We start from the raw sequence: 22,867 nt of genomic DNA, 5'->3' as shown, positions 1-22,867 counted from the left end.
AACCCCCCAGCCTTTACTACCCCCATATTTGGTGACAAATATATTACAAGAAACTTTACTGAGAATATAAACAATGAATGTTAGCAGCAGTCAGTAATTCAACTTGTAGTTAAAAGGAATAGTCAGATGATCTGGATATATTTTGATTTCCTCAAAGTAAAAGGTGCTGCCTAGAGTATAAATGATTTCCTGTACAAATCAAGATCCCATTTGATGTTTAGCCTGTATCACAAAGTTAGAATAATTCTATTTAATCAGAATAAGTATGTTCTAATGTAAATTGATAAAGATTCTAAAGATAATGTTTATTTTCAACCAAAAGAATTAAAATTTAAAGTATATTCAATAATGAGCAATAGGGTGTTATCAAGATCAATTTTTGGATGTGCTGTAATAAATGTTTAATTGTAACACTAGTCATTCAAGACTATATGTTAACATATATATTTTAACAATGCTGTTCTTGGGTACAATATTTCAGCACCACTTGTACGGAATTGCATTCAGTTTAAAATGCATACAACATCAGGTTTATTGCTTCAGTTACATGCTACTTTTTTTTCCACTGGGAAAAAAAAATGTTACTCTGATTGGGGACCTAACCAAAGGATTCCTGGTTATTTACAAAATTTAAGTCTAAACTTGAAAGAGACTTCATCCACTATTACTGAGTACAACTGCACAGAATGTGCCCCAGGCTTTAACAACTTAAAGGGGCACAGATAATGTGGATGCACAAATCCCGTGACATTTCTTCAAAAACACACAAAAAAGGTACCTAATTTTATCATTATCTTTCAGCACAAAACTATTAAACAGGCTGTGACATGAAAAAAAGAATAGATGATATTGAAACCCAATCTTAAGTAATCTGTTGAAAACATATGTAGGTAGTTTACAGGTTAACCTAGAGGAAGTGACCATTATTTAGGTTAAGTTTGTACACTTAAAAGAAAAATTTTTATTTTACTTGCTGCAAATATATTCGAGAGGTAGAGTATTAGCCATCCCCACTAAAGCAGAAGTCCCTATAGGACCCTGGGGGTGGGGGCGAGAAAGAACATGGTAGTAATGAAAGAGTATACATTAAATAAAATTAAGATCCTAAAAATCAGGAGAAACGAAGTAGAGAACTAGCCCTTGATGAGAAAAGAATGAAGAAGAGGAGAAACTGGTCTAACTGCCAAAAAGACTTGTTAGAGCGCCTGTAGTTTCAAATATAAAATCTTACCATATAGAAATACGATAAGCAGCAGCACACTGTCCAAAAAACAGACCCAGTTTTTACAGATTTTACCTAAAAAAAAAAAAGAGTAACTGATATAATAAATATGTCTATAAGTGCTCCTGTTGAATAAAAAATATTAAATGTTTAGTAAACTTATAAAAAGTAAAAGTTATTTTAAGTATGTACTAAATGTGCAGTTCCATTTCATACATGCATTTATAACACTATGCATTTATCACAATGTCTGAAATCAAACATTTCAAAAGTAGCTTTGATTTTTATTCCTTGTTATTTGGTTTTCAGTAGATACGTCAAATGGCATTTTCCATGTTACATTTTTATATTAAAATTATTAATAACAATGAATTGAGAATTTAAAGTATAAAAGTGTTCACTAAATCTGCATGTCCATATGGCTGGTTTGTTTAACCTTAATCTGTAACCTTTCTTCATTTGAATGTGACCCTCTATCTCACACATAATTCTCATTATGAGCATACATTTTCAAAAACTTTTCATCATCCAGAAAATTTCAGATGCTAAAATTAATGTCTTCAAGAAATGTGTATTCCTAAAATAGTTTCTAAATATCCTAATAATATATCAGTAAAATCCTCAATTACCCTAAACTGTAGAGATAACTTACAGTAAACAAAGGTTCAAAAAGTTGACTTATTTCTAGTGACTTAAAGAAACTAATACGCCCTGGCTGGCATGGCTCAATGGATTGACTGCTGACCAGCAAGCCCAAAGGATGGCTAGTTCGATCCCAGTCAGGATATGTGCCTGGGTGGTAGAGCAGGTCCTCAGTAGGGAGCACATGAGAGGCAACCACACACTGATGTTTCTCTCCCTCCCTTCCCGTCACTAAAAATAATAAACAAAATTTAAAAAAACTAATCAAAGAAATAATCCCAGATAAGAATTTGTATTCTGATCTGAAAAAGCGAAATATGTTAGCAACTTCAGAAAACCAATTTTTAAGTTTCAGAAACAGAAGCTCTAAATACTTATGCCAAGAGCAAAGGGTGATTTTTTTTTTACAATGAGTCATGTGAGTGTCCTAGGGAAATAATAGACCCAAGTTCCATTACAAGCAATTCTGTATTAAAAGGGTTATTGCCATGTCCTGATAGGAAGTTCAAATTTAACAGTATTGTATAGCACTGATTTACAGAAATTCTTCACTTTTAAAATGGGCCTGTACTACATTAAAGCAAAGGACAGGTGACATTCGATCAGTAGGAGCCCCCCATCCAGGGTTTTGCTATCTAAGGTTTCCATTACTTGAAGTCAACCACGGTCTAAAATATTAATGGAAAATTCCAGAAATAAACAGTTCAATAAATAATTCTTAAGTTTTAATTTTAGTGCCATTCCAAATAGTGTGATGAAATCTTGTCCTGTCCAGACATGAATCATCCCTTTGTCCAGCATATCTATGCTGTATACACTACCTTGTTAGTCTCTTGGTAGCCAGATCAACTGTCATGGTACTGCAGTGCTCATGTTCACATACCTCTTACTTTTCTTTACTTAATAGTGGCCCTAAAGCATGAGTAGTGATGCTGGAAATTCTTACATGCCAAAGAGAAGCCATAAAAAGCTTTCTTTAAAAGTGAAAGGGTAGTTCTCAATAAGAAAAGGAAAAAAACCCCATAGGCTAAGGCTACTAAGACATATAGTAAAACAAACAAACAAACGAGCAAGCAAACATTCTATTTATGAAATTGTGAAGGAAAACAAAATTCGTGCTTGTTTTGCTGAATTTCAACTGCAAAAGTCACAGTCACATAAGCGCTTATTTAAGGTAGTAAAAGTTATAAATTTATGCATGAAAAACTTCTGGAAATTTTTCAAAAACTAAATTTTTAAAAAATACATTTTATTGATTATGCTATTCATTTTCCCATTTCTCCCACTTTTATTCCCCTCCATGCTGCACACCGTCTCCCACCTGCATTCCCCCCCTTTAGTTCCTGCTCATGGGTCATACATTTAAGTTCTTTGACTTCTCTATTTCCTATACTATTCTTAACCTCCTCCTGTCCATTTTATACCTATCATTTATGTTTCTTATTTACCTTTTCACCCTCTCTCTCCCTACCACTGATAACCCTCCATGTGATCTCCTGTGATTCTGTTCCTGTTCAAGTTGTTTGCTTAGTTTTTCGTTTTTGTTTAGGTTTGGTTGTTAATAGTTGTGAGTTTGTTGTCGTTTTACTGTTCATATTTTTGATCTTCTGTTTCTTAGATAAGTCTCTTTAACATTTCATATAATAAGGGCTTGGTGATGGTGAACTCCTTTAACTTGACCTTATCTAAATGAAAGCTTTGCTGGATACAGCAATCTCGGGTGTAGGTCCTTGCCTTTCATGACTTGGAATACTTCTTTCCAGCCCCTTCTTGCCTGTAAGGTCTCTTTTAAGAAATTTTGATAATCTAATGGGAACACCTTTGTAGGTAACTGTCTCCTTTTCTCTTGCTGCTTTTAAGATTCTCTCCTTATCTACATTTTTGAGAGACCACATTCACATAACTTTTATTATAATATATTGTAATTGTTCTATTTTATCATTGTTGTTAATCTCTTACTGGGCCTGATGTATGAACCAAATGTTATCATAGATATGCATTTATAGGAAAAAGCATAGTTAATATAGATTTTGGTACCACCTACCATTTCAGGCATCTACTGGGAATCTTAAGATGTGTCCCCTGTGGATAAGGGGCAAGACTACTGTCATTCAAGACAGTATGGTATTGGTGAAAAGAATGAAGATCCAAAGATCAATGGAAGAGAATAGAGAGCCCACAAACAAACCCAACACAAATCAGTCAATTGACCTTTGATAAAGGAGAAAAGGCAATTCAAAAGAGAAAGGACAGTCTTTTCAACAAAATGGTACAACTGGACACCTACCTGAATTTAAACAGACTTCATCGTACCCCTCACAAAAATTAAAGGAAAAGGGATCACAGATGTAAATGTAAAACACAAAATTATAAAACTTTTAGTAAACAGCATAGGAGAAAATCAGGGCATCCTTACTCTGGTGATTTTTTTGAGGGGGGGTTGTTTTTGTTATATACAATACCAAATGTATGATCCATAAAAAAGATATTGATAACTGGGACCTATTAAACAGAGTAAATAGAGAACATTTCCATTATCACACAAAATTCTATTGGAAAGCATCCCTCTAAGATCTGCGAATGTGATGTGTTCAGGTTTATAGTATTAAAAGACCTAATTCTGCTTGTGCTTACTTAGGATGTGGAAATCTAAAAAAGGTCATTTTAACCACAATGAGAAAACCTACAAAACAGTAAGTTTCTTTATGTTTATCAGAGAGCTAAAGTTACAAGGTGAACAAATAAGCAAGTGCTGGAACAGCTCGGGATCTAGACACAGGGTAGTTGGCACCCACAGGCTCTTTTCCATGGGTCTCCACCAGGTTGTCATATTGTTAAGAACCAGAGATGACAATTCTCCCCAAACCAATCTATAGATAATGTACTTACAATAAAAATTACAATTGGCTTTTTGGGTAGATGTTGGTAAGCCAAATCTTAAGTTTATATAAAGCAAAGTACTAGGAAGAGCCAAAACAATTCTGAAAAAAGAGGAACAAAGTTGAATTACTCATGCTACTTGATTTTGAGCATTTTTTATAAACTAATAAATACAACCTGGAGTACTGTCTTAAGGATATGACATAACAGATTCCCAAACAGACCCAATGTATTTTGTCAACTGATGCTGATGAGGCTACCAAGGTAAACAATTTAGTGGAGAAGGAACTGCCTTTATGATGTTGGATCAGCAGGACATACCCTGAAAAAGAGAACCTCAACCCTTTTCTTGCACCACAGGCCATACATAACCAACTGAATATGGATCACAGATTTTAATGTAAAACCTAAATCTATTCAATTTCTAGAAGTAAATGTGAGAAAACGTTTGTGACCTTGGAGTAGGCAAAGATTCTGACAACACACCAAAAAAGCAAGAACCATAAAAGAAAAACATGATAAATTGAACTTCATCAAAATTTTTAAATTCTGCCCTTTTAGAAAGATACCATTAACAAAATAAAAAGACAAACCTCAGACTGTGAGAAAATGTTTGCAAAACACACATCTGATAAAAGCCTTATTTTCAAAATATATAAAAAAAACTCCTTCAGCTCAATAATAAAACAAACAACCCAACCAAAACACAGGCAAAAGTCTGAACAGATGGAAAATAAGCACATGAAATGACGTTTAATATTAGTCATTAGGGAAATGCAAATTACAACCATAAGATACTATTATATACCTAATAGAATGGCTAAAATTTAAAAAAAATTGAACATACCATGCAATGGCGAAGGAGGTAAATTCAACTCCTCACACTCTAATGGAGGGGATGTCAAATGACACAGTCACTTTGAAAAACCATTCAGCAACTTTGTATAAAATTAAAAACATACTTATCATGCAAACCAGCAATTCTGCACCTAGGCATTTATCCAAGAGGAATACTAATATATGTCAAAATGAAAAATTGTATGCAAATATTTGTAGCTGTTTCACTCATACTGCCAAAAGCTAGAAAAAAATAACTATATAAAGTACATCCATACAACAGAATATTACTGAGCAATAAAAAGTAACAAACTACTAAAACATGCAACAACATGGATGACTCTTTAAGTATTACACTAAGTGAAATAAGCCAGACACAAAGGGTTAATTAACCCTTACTGTTTGATTATATGCATTCTGAAAAAGAAACTCCCAAAGATATACAGACAGAATTAAATCGCTGGTTGCAAAGAATATGAGTTAAGGAGAGGCCTGATTACAAAGGCACAGAGGAAAATATTAAAATAAAAACTCCACCACCTATATGAGGCAGTATGATAAGCACTGCTTCAAGTACTATTTTATCTGTATTACCACTGTTGTAGGTGAGCAGTAACAACAGAATAACAAACATGCACTCATCACATTCAGTGTTCTCACAATATTCTATACCTTTATAGGTATTAACTTATTTAAATTATATTAGATAGATAACTAATATTCCATTTTATAGTTATGAAATGCAGTTAGGGTAGTTTAAAACACCCTCAGTGGTACAGCTAGCATTTAAACTAAAAAATTAAACCATGGCAGTTTGGCCACCAAGACTGTACTCTTTTTTATTTATTTTTAATCCTCACCCAAGGATATGTTTATTGGTTTTAGAGAGAGAGAGGAAAGGGGTTGGGGAGGGGAGAGAGAGGGAGACAGACAGACAGGTATTGATCAGCTAGCTGCCTTCTGTACATGACCTCCTGACTAGGGATCGAACCCCAGCTTCTTGGTATATGGGATAATGCTCCAACCAACTGAGCCACTTGGCCAGGGCAAAAAAATGACATTTCTTGTGAAACACACAAAATCAGGTTCTTTATAGTAACAAGTATAATAAGCAATGGCGGCATGACAAATTCAAGAAACTGAAGCAAAGGACATACAAGCTAGAATTTTATAGCCAGCCAAGCTCTCAATTATAAGAAGCAACAGAAAAACAGGTTTAAATATGAAAGAAAACTTGAGAAATACTGTACTCATAAGTCTTTCCCAAGGAGTCTCCTAGAGGAATGTCTTCATCCAATTGAGAAATATTATGTATAAAAAAGGTATAAATAATACTGATTTATAAAATATTATGTACCAATACATTAAATATTTAATAACATAAAAGTATATAATTAAAGCCACATATCAAAACCCACATCATACTCAGTGATAAATGACTCAATAGCTTTTCCTTTAAAATGAGGAACAAGGCAAGGATGCCCACATTTGCCACTTTTATTCAACATAGTACTTGAAGTTCTAGCCATAGCAGGCAAGAAAAAAAATAAATAAAAGGCATCCAAAATTGGAAAGGAAGTAAAATCAACCCCATGTGCCAATAATATAATCTCATATGTAGAAAACCCTAGATTCCACACACACACAAATTATGAGACTAATAAATGAATTCAGCAAAGCCGCAGGATACTAGGTCAATGATTAAAAACCAGTTGCATTTCTATACACTAACAATGAACAATCTGAAAATGACCAAAAATTCCAATTATAATAGCATCAAAAATAATAAAGTACTTATGACTTAACTGTGAGGTAAAAGACTTCTTATAAAAGAGGTACAATGAAAACCATAAAACACTGCTTAAAGAGATTAAAGACAAATAAATGGAAACACATCCCAAGTTCACTCACAGACGGCAAGGCAATATTGTTACCATGACAACAGTTATGTGGTACAATGGCAAGTTTTTTTGGGGGGGGTGTGGAGCAATAATAGACTACATATAGGACAGTGGTTATACTAGAGTTAAAAAATTCCTATCACTTTGTAATATCAGAGCTGTTTATAGGTCATAACACAATGCATTACTACTGTGTTTGTGGTAATACTGGTATAAACAAACCTACTACTCTGCTAATCATATAAAAGTATACCACATATTATTATGTACAGTATATTATACTTGATAATGATGATAAGAGACTATTACTGCTTTATATATTTACTATACTATACTTTTAAATTATTGTTACAGCATACTTTTACTGCTTATTAAAAGAAGTTTGCTGTAAAACAATATGCTGTGTAACTCAGGCAGCAGCCTCATGCACCTCCTGCTCACACGGTTCCTGACTGCACCATTTTCTCTTGTGCTTGATTTAATCTTGTGTTGTTTGGTGAGGTAACAGGCTGCATGGGTTTGTATCCTAGAAGCAACAGGCTACACATTACAGCCTTAGTGTTTAGTGTACTCTACCATCGAGGTTTATGTAAGTGCATACTACGATGCTCAACACAATGACGAAATTGCCTAATGCAACATTCTCAGAACATACTCGAGGGCTGTATAACAACAAGGGAAGATGTAATATATGTGTACTGGAAATATCAGAAGGAAAACAAAGACAGAGGAACAGAATATTTGAAATGGTAATGACTGAGAATTTGTGTCTGACAAATGAATGTCAGACACAAAACCACAGACTGAGGAAGCTGAAACATGTAGCAATAAATGCCAAAAAGACCCTTACCTCAATTACACCTAGGCTTAACTTTCTCAAACTACAGAAAATCAAAGATAAAGTCCTAAAAAAGGCCAGTGGAAAAGACACCCTAACTGCACAGGAACATAGATAAGGATTACATGACTTCTACTCAGAAACCATACAAGCAAGAGGAGAACAGAGTGAAACAAAGTACTGCAAGAGGAAAAACATACCGACCTAGAATTCTGTACACTGTAAAATTATCTTTAAAAATTAAAGGAGATCTAGCTGTCCTTTTAGTTTGCTTTTGTTTTAGGTGTGGTTGTTAATAACTATGGGTTTGCTGTATTTTTACTGTTCATATTTTTTATCTTCCTTAGATAAGACCCTTTAACATTTCATATAAGAAGGGCTTGGTGATGATGTCTTGAACTTGAGCTTATCTGAGAAGCGTTTTATCTGCCCTTCCATTCTAAATGAAAGTTTTTTGCTGGATAGAGCAATCTTGGTTGTAGGTCTTTGGATTTCATGACTTGGAATACCTCTTTCCAGCCCCTTCTTGCCTGTAAGGTCTCTTTTGAGAAATCTGCTGACAGTCTGATGGGGTGGAAACATAGAAATGAAGATCTCAAGGAGGGTTAGCAACAGGGGAGTGGGAGGAGGAGAAGGGGGGAGAAGGTACAGAAAATAAGTAGCATAGACAGTAGATAGAAAATAGATGGGGGGGGCAAGAATAGTATGGGAAATATAGAATCTAAAGAACTTGAGACACATGGTCATAAACTAAAGGGGGCATAATGGTGGGGATGGGGGGGTAGGTGGAGGGAAATGACGGGGGGAATAGAACTGTAATGGCATAATCAATAAAATAAATAAATAAATAAATAATTAAAGGAGAAACAAGGACTTGCTCGAACAGAAATTGAGGGAATTTATTGACATATTTAACTTGCAATAAATGTTAACAGAAGTTCTTTTACAAGGAAAATAATATATATCATAAACTTAGATCTACATAAAGAAAAAAAGCAAATATGGAACAAGTAAAGATAAAATACATTTTTCTTAATTGACCTAACATAACAATTTGTTGAATAACATGTATTCTACTATATGTGTTTATGAATATATTTTACATATGTATTCTTATATATAAACAAAATGAATGACAATAATATTGCAAGGGACAAGAAGAAATTAGAATTATTTTGTTATAAGGTACCCACCCACACCATCTATGAAATGATACAGTGTTAAGTATAACTGCTAAGAAAGAAAATGGAGTAATATAAAAGGCTCAATTAAAACCACTCGAGTCAGAAAAAGTGGAGGACAAAAATACAAACAAAGTAACAAACGGAAAAAAGTAATACATACGGTAAATATTAATACAACTAGATCAATAATCACTCTGTCAGCGTTAGTCTAAGTGTACCACTTAAAACAAATTGTTGGGGAGAATCAAAAAACAATACCCAACTACATGTTTACAAGAAACCGACTTTAAGTAAAAAGCTACATATAGGTTAAAATAACTAGATGGCAAAATAAATACCATGCTAACACTTATCAAAAGAAAGCAGGAGTAGCTACATTAATTTCAGACAAAGGAGATTTACAAACAAGAAAAGTTATCAGGGATAAAAAAAGGCATTACAGATACACACTTTGCCTCCTTGCACAACCAAAAGAAGGATAACAACAAATTTAAAAACAGAAAGACAACCAGTACTGACAGAAAATTGAACTTTGTAAAAGTCTGACAACCAAGGAGTTAAAGAAGAAACATTCATCCAGACTGGTAGGAGGGGTGGAGAGGTCTTGCTGCAAGGTGGCAGCTGGAGGACCTGGGCGGGAGAGGTGGCAGCTAGTGGAACAGGTGATCCCACATTTGTGTGCTGGTAAGCCGGGAGGCACAACTGGGGAGCGAGGCAGACCACGCAACCCAGAGTTCCAGCGTGGGGAAATAAGGCCTCAAAACCTCTGATTAAAAACACCTGTGGGGGTTGAGGTGGCAGGAGAAACTCCCACCCTCACAGGAGGGTGCACTGGAGAAACCCACAGGGTCCTAGAACATAAACAAGCCCACCCACCCAGGAATCAGCACCAGAAGGGCCCAATTTACTTACGAGTATAAGTCTGACAACCAGTAGCAGATGAAGTGACTGAAAGACAGCAGAGAGCTGAGCGAGTGGCACTGTTCCCTCTCAACCCCCTCCCCCACATACAGCATCAAAACTCAGTGAGGTGGGTAGCCTTGCCCTGCCAAATACCTAAGGTTCCACCCTTTATATGTAACAGGTGCTGTGACACACAAAAAATATGGCCTAAATGAAAGAACAGATCAAAGCCCAGAAAAAATACAACTAAGAGACAAAGAGCAAACCTATCAGATGCACAGTTCAAAACACTGGTAACACTGGTAATCAGGATGCTCACAGAATTGGCTGAATATGGTTGCAAATTATATGAAAAAAATGAAGGCTATGCTAAGTGAAATAAAGGAAAATGTACAGGGAACCAACAGTGACAGAAAGGAAACTGGGACTCAAATCAACACTGGACCAGAAGAAAGAAACATTCAACTAGAAAAGGATGAAGAAACAAGAGCCCCCCAAAATGAGGAGAGGCTTAGGAACCTCCAGGACATCTATCTTTAAATGTTCCAACATCCAAATCACAGAGGTACAAGAAGGAGAAGAGGAAGAGCAAGAAATAGAAAACTTATTTGAACAAGTAATGAAGGAGAACTTCCCTAATCTGGCAAAAGAAATAGACTTCCACGAAGTCCGGGAAGCTCAGAGAGTCCCAAAGAAGTTGGACCCAAGGAAGCACACACAAAGGCACATCATAATTACATTACCCAAGATGAAAAATAAGGAGAGAATCTTAAAAGCCACAAGAAAAAAGGAGACAGTTACCTACAAAGGAGTTCCCATAAGACTGCCAGTTGATTTCTCAAACCTTGCAGGCAAGAAAGGGCTGGAAAGAAGTATTCAAAGTGATGAAAAGCAAGGACCTACATCCAAGATTATTCTATCCAGCAGAGCTGTCATTTAAAATGGAAGGGCAGATAAAGTGCTTCCCAGACAAGGGAAAGCTAAAGGAATTTATCATCACTAAGCCCTTATTACATGAAATGTGAAGGGGACTTAATTTTAAGAAAAAGGTTAAAAATATACACAGTAAAATGACAACAAACACAACTTTCAACAACCAAACCTAAAAGAAAAATGAACTAAGCACCCAACTAGAACAGGAACAGATGCACAAAAATAGAGATCACATGAAGGGTTATCGGTGGGAAGAGGGAGGAGGAGGAATAGGGGAAAAGGTGTAGAAAAATAGACAGGGAAAGGTTAAGAATAGTACGGGAAATGGAGAAGCCAAAGAACTTATATATCATGTCCCCACTGACAAAAGCTAAGGTGGGTAACAAAGGGGAGGAAAAAATGGGACGACTGTAGCATAGTCAATAAAATATATATATTAAAAAAGGGCATTACATAATGATCAAGGTATTAATTCTCCAAGAAGACAATGATCGTTGGAGTATATGCACCTAAGAAAAGAATGTCAGACTACATGAGGAAAAAACTGATCGAACTGCAAGAAGAAAAATGAATCCACTGTCATGATTCAAAACCAGTCTCACAGAAAGGGACACATCACATTATCCCATTAAAGAACAGCAGAATATACCATCTTCTCAAGCCCAGATGGAATAGTCACTAGGATAAACCATATTCTGGGCCATAAAACAGATTTAACCAATATAAAAGAATGGAAGTTATATATTGTATATTCTCAGCCCACAATGGAATTAAACTAAAAATCAGTAACAGGAAGATAAATGAAAAAATCTCAAAATACACATAGATTAAACACATACTTCTAAATAACACATGGGTTAAAGAAGAAATCATAAGGAATTTTAAAATATTGCTAACTAAAAAATAAAAAGTTTTGAAAATTTGGGTGATGCAGAGAAAGCAGTGCTTCTAGGAAAATTTACAGCACTGAATGTGTGTACTGATCTAAATCAATGATCTAAGTCAATAATGACCTTAGGAAACTAGAAAAAGAAGGGAAATTTGAACTCAAAGTCGGTGGAGAAGCTCCACCTCGGGTCCCTCAGCCTCTGCAGCTTTCCTGCCCAGCATCCTGAATAAAAAAGGAGCATAGGAAGGGGGGAAACCCAAAATGCTATAAATGTCCTGAAGTAAACCTCTAAAAAAGCTTTACTATTTTTCACTTGACCCAGAAAATCCCAAAAAAAATCATACAAATCAAGAAGTTCAAATCTTCATGAAACTGCCCAGGACATCAAGGGTATGCACATTTGAAGAGCCACCAAGCACTTGAAGGATGTCACTTTAAAGAAGCCATGTGTGCCATTCCATCCCTAAAATGGTAGGGTTTGGTAGGTGTGTCCAAGCCAAAGAAATGAGTCTACACAGAGGGTTGATGGCCCAAAAAGAATGCTGAATTTTGGTTGCACATGACTAAAAACGCAGAGAGCCCTATCTGGTGTGGCCCAGTGGACTGAGCACCAGCCTAAAAACTGTGTGGTTACCAGTTTGGATCCCAGTCAGGGCATATGCCTCGGTTGCAGGCCAGATCCCCAGTTGGGGATGGGAAGAAGCAACAGATCCATGTATCTTTCACACATTGATGGTTCCCTCCCTCCCTCCCTTCTCCCCCCTCTAAAAGTAAATAAAAAAAATTTTTTTTAATGCACAGAGTAATGCTTAACTTAAGGGTTGAGATGTAGATTCTCTGGTCATTAATGCATTCAGGTAAAATTCCCAAGATGTGATGCAGATTTAAATAAGCTCATGGGCAGATTTACCCACACATGAACTGTAGCCTGCCACAGAGACAATTCTTACTGAAAAAGAGCAGAATGTTCCTGAAGCAAAAGAGGAGGTTGCACAGAAGAAAAAGACATCTCAGAAGAAACCAAAGAAACAAAAACTTATGGCCTGGGACTACATTCAGCATAAAATAAATGCCAATGAAAGTAAACAACAACAACAACAAAACACACATACAAAATGAAGTAGAAGAAAGAAGAATTAGAGCAGAAATTAACAAAACTGAAAACAGAAACTAAGAGAAAAAAAAAATCAATGAAACCCAAAACTGGTTCTCTCACAGTCTAATCCTTTGAAAGATCAAAAAAATTTGTCAAGTCTCTAGCCAGGCTAAGAAAAAAGAAGATATTAATTACTAATATCAGATGTGAAAGAAGAAACATCACTATACATCCTATGAACATTTTACTTAAAGAATAAAGGACTACTAAGAACAACTCTATGCCCACAAGTTTTGAGAACCTAAATGAAATGAACCAAGACTGAAAGACAAAATCTTTTTCCTGCATGATTTTTTAATAGACAATCTGAATAGGCCTATATCTATTTTAAAAATCGAATCAATTAAAAACTGTCCAAAACAGAAAGCACCAGGCCAAGGAGGGTTCACCGCTGAATTCCAAAAAATATTTGAGGAACAATTTATAACAATTCTCTATAATCTCTTTCAGAAAACAGAAGCAAAGGGAATACTTTGTAACTCATTCTGTGAGGCCAACATTATACAAATCCCAAAATCAAACAAAAGACATTACAAGAAAACAACTGACCAGTACCTCTTATGAACACAAATGCAAAAATCCTCAAATTCAACAATGTATATAAGAATTATATACCATAATCAATTTACATTTATCCCAGGTAGAAAAATCTGGTTCAACACTTGCAAATTAATTAACATAATTCATGACATCAGAAGGTCAAAGGAAAAAAACTGTATCAATAGGTAAAGAAAAAGAATTTGAAAAAATTCAACATCCATTCATAGTAAAATCTCTTAGCAAACAGAGTGGAAATTCCGTTAATAAGGGGGGAAATGCATACAAGGGGGGACCTAAAACCCCCCCTGGAATTTATTTATAAAAAATGTGTATTTATTCTTACATGTTTAAACTTCAGTTTAAACTTCAGTCACCTTCAAAATACTCTCCATTTGATTCAATGCACATATCAAGACGTTTTTTTCCACTGCTCAAAACAATTTTTGAACTTGTCAATTTTGATGCCTTTTAGTGCTTTTTTTTGGTTTCACCTCTTCCACATTAGCAAATATTTCCCTTTGAGGACTTTTTTCATCCAGAAAAACCAAACAAACAAAAAAACAACCAAAAATATCACTTAGGGCAAGATCCGGTTAATAGGGAGGGTGGGACATACAGGGTCATGCCATTTTTGGTCAAAAACTGCTGAATACTCAGTGCAGTGTGGACAGGTGAGCTAGTAGATCACCCATCATGAAATGGGCAAACACATTTCAAAAGAGTCTTCACAAAAAAATTCACTGAAGCTGAACACAGCCTCTTACACCACCACCAACTGGAACACTGATACAGATGGGTTCCTAGAACACTCACCCAGCGGGGGAAGCCTGTTCTGCTACGGGCCCACCCTGTAGAAGACAATCCTGGTTTTCTTGGGTCCCCCCTTGTATTAAAAAATCTCTAGCTAACATAGTTACTGGTAAGAAGCTTGACGCTCTTCTACAAAGACAAGGAACAAGGCAAGGATGTTCTCTCTCACCACTCCGTTTCAACACTGTACTGGAACTACTACCTGATACAGAAGGATAAGAAAAGGAAATAAAAGGTACACAGCAAAACAGTGCTAATTTTGCAAACAGAATAAAAAATCCCAAGACACTGAACCACATGTCAACCTTCTTAGTACTTCTGATCCCTCTTCCCCCACAAAAAAAGAAACAAACAAAATCAATAGCTTGTTTTTTGATACCCTCTTTTTTGGAGTTATGACTTATATGAATATAAACCATCATCTGTAAAATGAACATACAGAATTATCAAAATGGTTTATACACACTCATAACATATCATAAATATATAAAATATGTATATATGAGAGAACAGTACCTGATACTTGTAAATGTTAATCATTATTAAGTTTATTATGAATAATAGAGAGATCTCTGTATGCAACTATAACTAATAAAAGACATATATATACAACCTACAGCATTTCAGCAGAAAGTACATGGGTATTAATGGTAGCAAAAAATTAAACGTTACTCACCCATAAGTAGTATGTGAACTGAAGTGCAAAAATAGCAATGCCTTCATTATCAAAGGATCCAGCTACTGAACGAGAAATGTAACCTGGTACAATAGCAATAAAACAAGCAGCTAAAAGTCCTGCTCCTTGGTTCCAAAGTTCTCTGGTAAGCAGGAAAGTAGATATAGATGTAAGGCCGCTAAAAGTTGGTGCAAGGAACACACACACATCTCTTATGTGAACTGTTATGTTCAACGTATTTAAAATCCAATGGATAAGGCCAGCTGTTATCATCAACCCTGGGTAAACCTAGGTTAAAAATAAAAAAGGAAAAATTTTAACATATACAATGAGGTAGTTAAAAACACTAACAAACTCTTTTCTTCATTATTACATATTGTTTATAGTAAGTTTAAGAGTAAGATCTCAAAACAGTTTGCCTTCCTCACATACTACAAAATTAAATGTTCTTTTGTATTAGATACAAAGAAAAAGCTCATAGATGAAGAAAAACATTTAAATAAAAACAAGAATGATCAGATAGAATGATTATTAACACTGAAAATGTTTTTCAATAGAAAACTGTGGGTAATTTTCTTATTAATCCCACTATTTTTTTTACTATAAAATAGGGTCCTAGTCTAAATCACCCTTAAATTTTGCCCTTGTGTGTGAATAAAGGAATGAGAAAAGAAGAGAAGGTGAAGATAAGTGCAATATTATTTAAGTGGTATCTATAAATGATTCTTTCCTCCTTTCAAAGCCAAGATTTGAAAAGTAAACAATTCTAGCTAGAAAATGAAGGACTAGTCAGTCTATGAATTCAAAGATAGTACTTTGGGACTCTGAGAAGGTCGAGCATTTATACCACTTAAAATAACAATTGTAATCCTTGTCCTTACTCTGAAAGAGGGTAATAAAGAGGGTCCTCCCTGGCTGGGTGGCGCAGTGGATTGAGTGCCAGCCTATGAACAAAAGGGTTACCAGTCAGGACCTGGGTTGTGGGCCAGGTCCCCAGTAGGGGGTACCCAAAAGGCAACCACACACTGATTTTTCTTTCTATCTCTCTCCCTTCCCTCTCTAAAATAATAATAAATTTAAAAAAAATTAAGAGGATCCAAAGTAAATTAAATAGGACATTTTTGAACTATTCATCAGTGATTATAACATGTATTTACATTTCCATCCTTAACTAAATCCTAGAAGATTTTTTCTTTATCACTAAAGCCACAAAGAATGTCTTAAATTTCCTAGCTATATTATTTAATACTGCAAATTCCCCAGTATATTTAACCTACTCCCTTGCTTTTTCTCCATCTTACCACCATTTCACATACTACTTATTTTACTTATTTCATTTACTGTCTATTAACTAAACACCCTCACAAGAAAATAAGCTCCAGAATAGCAGAAAAAACTTCCTCAGTACCCAAAACAATGGATGGCATAAAATGAATGCTCAATACCTACTGAATGCACAGAAGTAGAATGGAATAAAGGAAGAGGGGGGAAAAGTGTTGCAATCATCATTCTTAAAAATTAAAATTGTTTCATTTCACATACAACACCAGGTCCCAGAGTATGATTTCATCAACCATATTCAATGACAATTAAAATGAATTTTAAAATACCTCTAAAGGTAAGTTAATGTATCCATGATAATATGTCAGACTGAGCTGATAACAAAATATAGTCAAAATACAGAAAGATACTGAAGAAAGTACAAAAAAACCCCTACCCAAACAACAAAGACCCCATTCTACTACAATGGAATAAAAACTTTATACTATTCACAGAAAAAAACTGAAATCTATATAAAGCAACCCACAATGACCTTAGTAAATGTTAAACCCAGTTGGTTACTCTAACCTGATTTTCCCTCTTGAAACAAGAGCATAAATGTTAGAAGCTGTTTTAGTATAATTTAGAGGGACCTGCAGTTTCAGTTCCTGCGTGAACCTAAAGATGCCCCAGGAATTTAGCTGACAAAAAACGAGATGGCCAACTCAAGGATGCTGACCATAAACGTCTTGCAAGTCCTACATTTAATCGTATGCTAACCAGGGAACCAGCTAACCAATAAAATAACCTTCTGAATTAAATAACACATAATGAACAATACTTTTCCCCAGGTAAGGAAACAGGATATATGCCTTAAAACTGTGGAAGAAAAGGGGCCACACAATAAACCTGACAAGCTCAGGGAAGCCTGTATGGCAGCCTTACAAACTCAGAGATCCTTTTAGAGTAACCACATACGATGGTCTGAAATTAAAAACTTTCTAACTAAAAGAAGGTTATGGCAGGTATGTCCTAGGCTGGTATTTTTCCCTAGCAAAGGTCAATTTTCACCCTAGCAGAGCCTTTTTTTCCCCTAGCATTTATGAAAACATGTCTTTGAAATGTCAAGTTTCCTTTCTCTGGACCTCTCAAAGCACAGGCACTGCAACAGAGGGCAGCCACAAATTCCCTCACTGTTATCCTTATTATGTTAATTGACTGTTAACTAACTATCCTGTACCTACCTGCATAAAAGTGTCTATCACTTTACTTTTCATCCAATCCCAGAAGCATCCCCTCCCACCCCCTGCCACTTTGCTGCCTCCTGAATCTATCAACAATGGATTTCACGTAACATACTAAGGCCTTCTTCTTTAGACTGTAAGGTATAAAATAAGGTGCAAAACTGCCATTCTCTGGAGCAGTTTCCCAATTTGAAGTTTTGCTTCCCAGCAACTGTCATGAGTTTGGCTCAAATAAACTCATAAAAATTCTCACAGGTTTTGACGTTTTTTACTTTGACAAACAAAGGACAGTTAGCCATGCCTGCCATAAATCGCTAACAGACTTTTTCTGAACACATTGCAGAAACCAGCTGCTGTGGATCATGCCTGGGCCTGGAGTGGCTTGAACACAAGACTCAGGCTGACATTAAAGATCTGTATGAGGGCCAGAAAGAACACTGCCTGCATACCCACAGCCGCCTTCCCCTGATTCCTTTGTTCTTCTTTCCCTCCCCTCCTGATAAAAACCCTTGCCTGCATGGAGATGTTAAGAAGATGGGCTTTGGAACAAGAGTCCCCCATCATCTCAGAGGGCTGGCATTTGAATAAACTGCTTTCCTTCTCTCCAACACCTGGCTCATGAGTTTGTCTTTCATTGCAGCAGGCAGCCAGCCAAACCTCTATTCAGCTAGCTACACAACAAAAAAAGCATATTTAAAATAAAAAGAGAGGGAACCCTTCAGATGCCAAAAAATAAACAGCAAGTTCCAAGTAGGTACTGATGCTATGGGAGTCCCTACCTCCTCCAAAAAAGGGGGGAAAAAAGGCACTTGGGTCTGATACATACCTTATGGACTGGAAATTGGGAGATAATCACTCAACACAGATATGAGAGAAAAGGCCTAACTCCCAGCACAAAGGCAATTCCTGTTTGTGAAATTAGACTCGGCAAATTCCTCCAATTCATTAAGGGAAGCAGTAAGAAAGTTTTGCGTAACATCCAAAGCACCGAATAGAAACAAATGAGAAATATGAAACTCATTCATTGCATGTGTAGATGCTGGTTCCACATCTGTAACAACTTCAGGTATAAGAAAAAGAAACCTTAAGCTAACATATATATGACCTCTAAAAACTATCCTCAAAAAAGGTGAAACCCCAAAGGGCTCCAGCAAAGGTGAGAGAGAGATTACAGGAATGGTACCAAATATGGGGATACCAAGAATCTCAGAAAACAAGCCTTCAGGGCGGATGAATTCAAGATACAAAGCTGGACACAAACTAGAGCCATCAAATACTAATATATCAAGATTAGTATTGTGATAATATTAGCAACCCAAAATGTAGACAATAGCCATCTACCAAATCTCCTACCATTCAATATCTTTGCTATTTGCCCTGGAGACCATCACGACTACATACCTTGTACCTTTATTTCTACTTACATCAAGGCTAAGATAATGTCTCAAATTAGAAAGTTACTAGCACAGAAAACATATGCTTTCCAAACGGTGTGAACATTTACAAAATCTGCCAAATCCTATGCCATAAATCAAATTTCAATAAATTTCAAAGTAATAAAAATACAGGACTTTTCTCTAAACAAAATATATTCAAACTGTAAATCAAAACAAGATAACAAGGAAATTCTCTTATGCTTAAAGTTAAATACAATTCACAATAACCCATGAATCAAATGAAATTATAATGGAAATTAAAATACATCTTGACTTGAATAATTATGAAAATACTACATATCAAATTTAAATAATGTAGCTAAAACACCGAGTAATAGAAATTTTTTAGCTTTAACAATACATTAATAACAAAAAAAGATCTGGAAATTATTGAGCAAATTATATCAGGAAGTCAGAAAGAAACAGAATAAACTTAAGAAAGTGGAAGAAAATAAAATTAATACAACAGAATACAAACATTTAATAGTGATAATCAACAAAGTCAACGAAATCTAATAAAACTGATCAATTTCTGACAAAAACTGATCAAGGAAAAAAACAGTATTAGACATGTATGTCTCCCCAACAGGTGTCTTATATCTTTTAGTTTCTCTTCAATACTCTCCTCACATCTCAAATACTAAAAATAATGCCCCTTATAGCCTCTTCTGAATGTAATCATTGCCCATGAACTATGACCAATACTCAATTACCTGGAGTAACTTACGACAGATTTGGGACAAAAACACCCCAATAACCTGAATTTAAGACACACAGTAACAAGAGATTCCTGACAGCCCTCACCATTTTGTTAGAAAAAGTGGCAGTATGAGATAACCCCAAGACAGGTGTATATGTGGGAAGTTTGGGGGTGAAGGTAGTGTCAAGAAAAGATATTTAGAAAATTAAATATTAAATAATCAGCCACAGAAAAGTGTGTAAGTTAACAATACAAAGTTATAAAGAATCATCTTAAAAGTTTATGATTTACACAAAAAAACTGTAAAATTTTATGATAAAAACATAACTGCAAATATACTTACAGTACCACCTACTATTCTTCCTAGTGGATACCATGCTCTCTCATCAAACCAATTTAAAAATTCATAGAACCCATGAGACGCAAGATGATGTGTTGATCTATAGTTAAACCTAGAGAAAACAAGAAAAAAAAAAGAAATGTTATAAAACTGCTTACTAGAAACAGCTTTCTGATGTTATACTTCAAATATAACTGTCTCTAATATTTAACACTATGACTATATAAATATATCTTTTATAGCAATTTTCCTCAAGCCTGAATAACAAATTATTTTCCAAGAAATAGACTCATTCCTCTAATTTAACTAAAAGCAAAGTACTCCCTACCCCAATGACCACAAACCTAGTTATGCTCAATGCCTACAAAACTACTAATGCTCAAATTATCATTTGGCCATTGCTTGGGGTATAAATGGTAGACAGCTGCTTTGAAATTTAAAAAACAAGGTAAAAGTACATAAAATTCACCAAAAGGTCAAAGAAGTCAATGGCTCTCAAAAGATTAAGAAGCACCGGCAGAAGATGACATCAAAATGAAAATAGCACATTTGGTAGTCAACTCCGATCCTACAACCTAAAAATTACAGGCTGAAGACTATATCACAATAGCATTAAAGCCATACTAATAAACTATAATAGTATAACAGCAGTGGGAGACAAGACAAATGGGAAGAAATAAAATGGAAGAAACTGCAGCCCAAACTGCAAGCAGAAGGAAACTGCAGATCATGTTTGATTCAAAGCAGCTATGGGGGACAGGAAAGAATCCTTCAGAAATCCTCAGAGTAATGGCATTACCATCCAGGCAGGTGGATCCCCTTCCTCTACCCCTGCCAAGCAAGGAAATGGGCACCAGAAGTATCTGCACTACAGGTTGCCAAGTAAGTAAAAAAGCAGAACAGTGATGGAAAGAAAGAAGATGAATAGGAAATCCACACATCCAATATCAGTATGATATATCCTTTCGAGCAACGGTCATGACTCTCCTTCCCACAATCACTAGGTGTAAACATTGCTGCATTTATAGAAAGATTGATCAAATGAAAAACAAAACAAAACAAATAAAACCCAGCACACACTTAAAAAAAATCAAACATCTGAGAAAAGTGAGCAACATAAAAGCTAAGCATCAAAATCAACTAATGGAATACAACTAATACCATGGGAAACAGAAATAAGAATATTGTCAAAAGGCTAAAATAATCCACAGTGGTCCAAAGAGAAAGTATAACCTACAAGTTAAGAGCAGAGATGTCAGAGTCATACTGCCTGGGTTTGAATATCTCAGTTCTACACTTTACTAGCTTTGTGACCTTGGTTGGGCAAACAACTTATGTTCTCTCTGCTCTAGTTTCTTCATCTGTAAAAGAGGGATAACAATCATACCTATGTCATAAGGTAGCTATGATGAGTAAACAATGTATTTCTAAAGCACTTGATGGCAACTGCTACTATTATAAAATGAAAACATGATTAAAAAAACCATACATTTTCCAGTGGCAAAAATGGTCATCAAGATAAAACAAAAGATAGGTTAAATAGTAAAATGTTAAAAAATGAAAAGCAAATAAAAACAAGATAGAGTATTTTGAGAAATGATGTCAGCAAGATGGCATAATTGGAGCCAGCAGTCTTCATCACACCCACAAAAAACAAAACCACACATACACACACCAAAAACCCACAAGAAACAGACAGCTGTCATTGAAGGAAAATATCCCTAGGAAGACTCAAGAGAACATAAAAGACCTTATTGCAGCACAATAAAGCAAAAAATGGAGAATCACCATGCAGAAATGTTTGCTAGGGAAATAGGCTCAGCTGAGACATCTGGAGACAGGTAAAAACAAAGAAGAGAGGAGGCCATCAGTATCAGCCATATTGGTAGGTGCCACTGTAGCTCCCAATGGCTTTTGCTGTGGAGGTCCCTACGCACGCTTTGCCACTGAGGACCTAACAGTCCCCATGACAGCCACAGAGTCCTTACAGCTTTCACAAAGGAGGGCTCCACAATGTTCATTGGCTCTCTCCTATGTACAGTGCAGTATAGCCAAGACATGGAATAAGTGTTGGCAGGGGACAGGCAGTGGGCAAAATGGGTAAAGGGGATCAAAAGATACAAACTTCCAATTATAAAATAATTAAGTCCTGGGACTGTAATGGTGACTACAGTTAAAAACACTGCACTGTATATATGAAAGTTGCTAAGAGATCTTAAAAATTCACATCATAAGAGAAAATAATTTATGACTCCGTTTGGTAATTGATGTTAACCAACTTTTGATATCATTTTGCAACATATACGTCTGTGAAATCATTATGCTGTGCACCTAAAACTAATACATTGTTATATGTTAATTACATCTCAATAACTTAAGAACCCAGAAAAAAAGTTTATAACTGGGGAGAAATACAACCCAAAACAAATATAAAAGGCATTTGAATTGGCCATACAACTACTCTCTTCCATTACAG

The 22,867-nt window shown here is 35.5% G+C and overlaps 1 protein-coding gene across 2 annotated transcripts in view; it reads right to left on the bottom strand.

Moving 5' to 3' along the window:
• STT3B (STT3 oligosaccharyltransferase complex catalytic subunit B) overlaps positions 1–22,867 on the bottom strand; it is a 95,498-nt gene that overhangs the window by 33,077 nt on the left and 39,554 nt on the right. For both annotated transcript variants that reach the window (XM_037134646.2, XM_053669356.1), the window contains exons 2-4: positions 20,395–20,503; positions 15,412–15,699; positions 1,232–1,297 (exon numbers count right to left, since the gene is read on the bottom strand). In XM_037134646.2, coding sequence (XP_036990541.1) covers positions 1,232–1,297; positions 15,412–15,699; positions 20,395–20,503 — 463 coding nt within the window. The remainder of the gene's footprint in view (positions 1–1,231; positions 1,298–15,411; positions 15,700–20,394; positions 20,504–22,867) is intronic.

This window comes from Artibeus jamaicensis, unplaced genomic scaffold (genome assembly GCF_021234435.1).
Source record: "Artibeus jamaicensis isolate MK-2021 breed Jamaican fruit bat unplaced genomic scaffold, CSHL_Jam_final contig_519, whole genome shotgun sequence".
NCBI classification, from domain to species: domain Eukaryota; kingdom Metazoa; phylum Chordata; class Mammalia; order Chiroptera; family Phyllostomidae; genus Artibeus; species Artibeus jamaicensis.
Note: the sequence above shows the minus strand (reverse complement) of the source record. Positions and strands in the feature narration are given on the sequence as shown.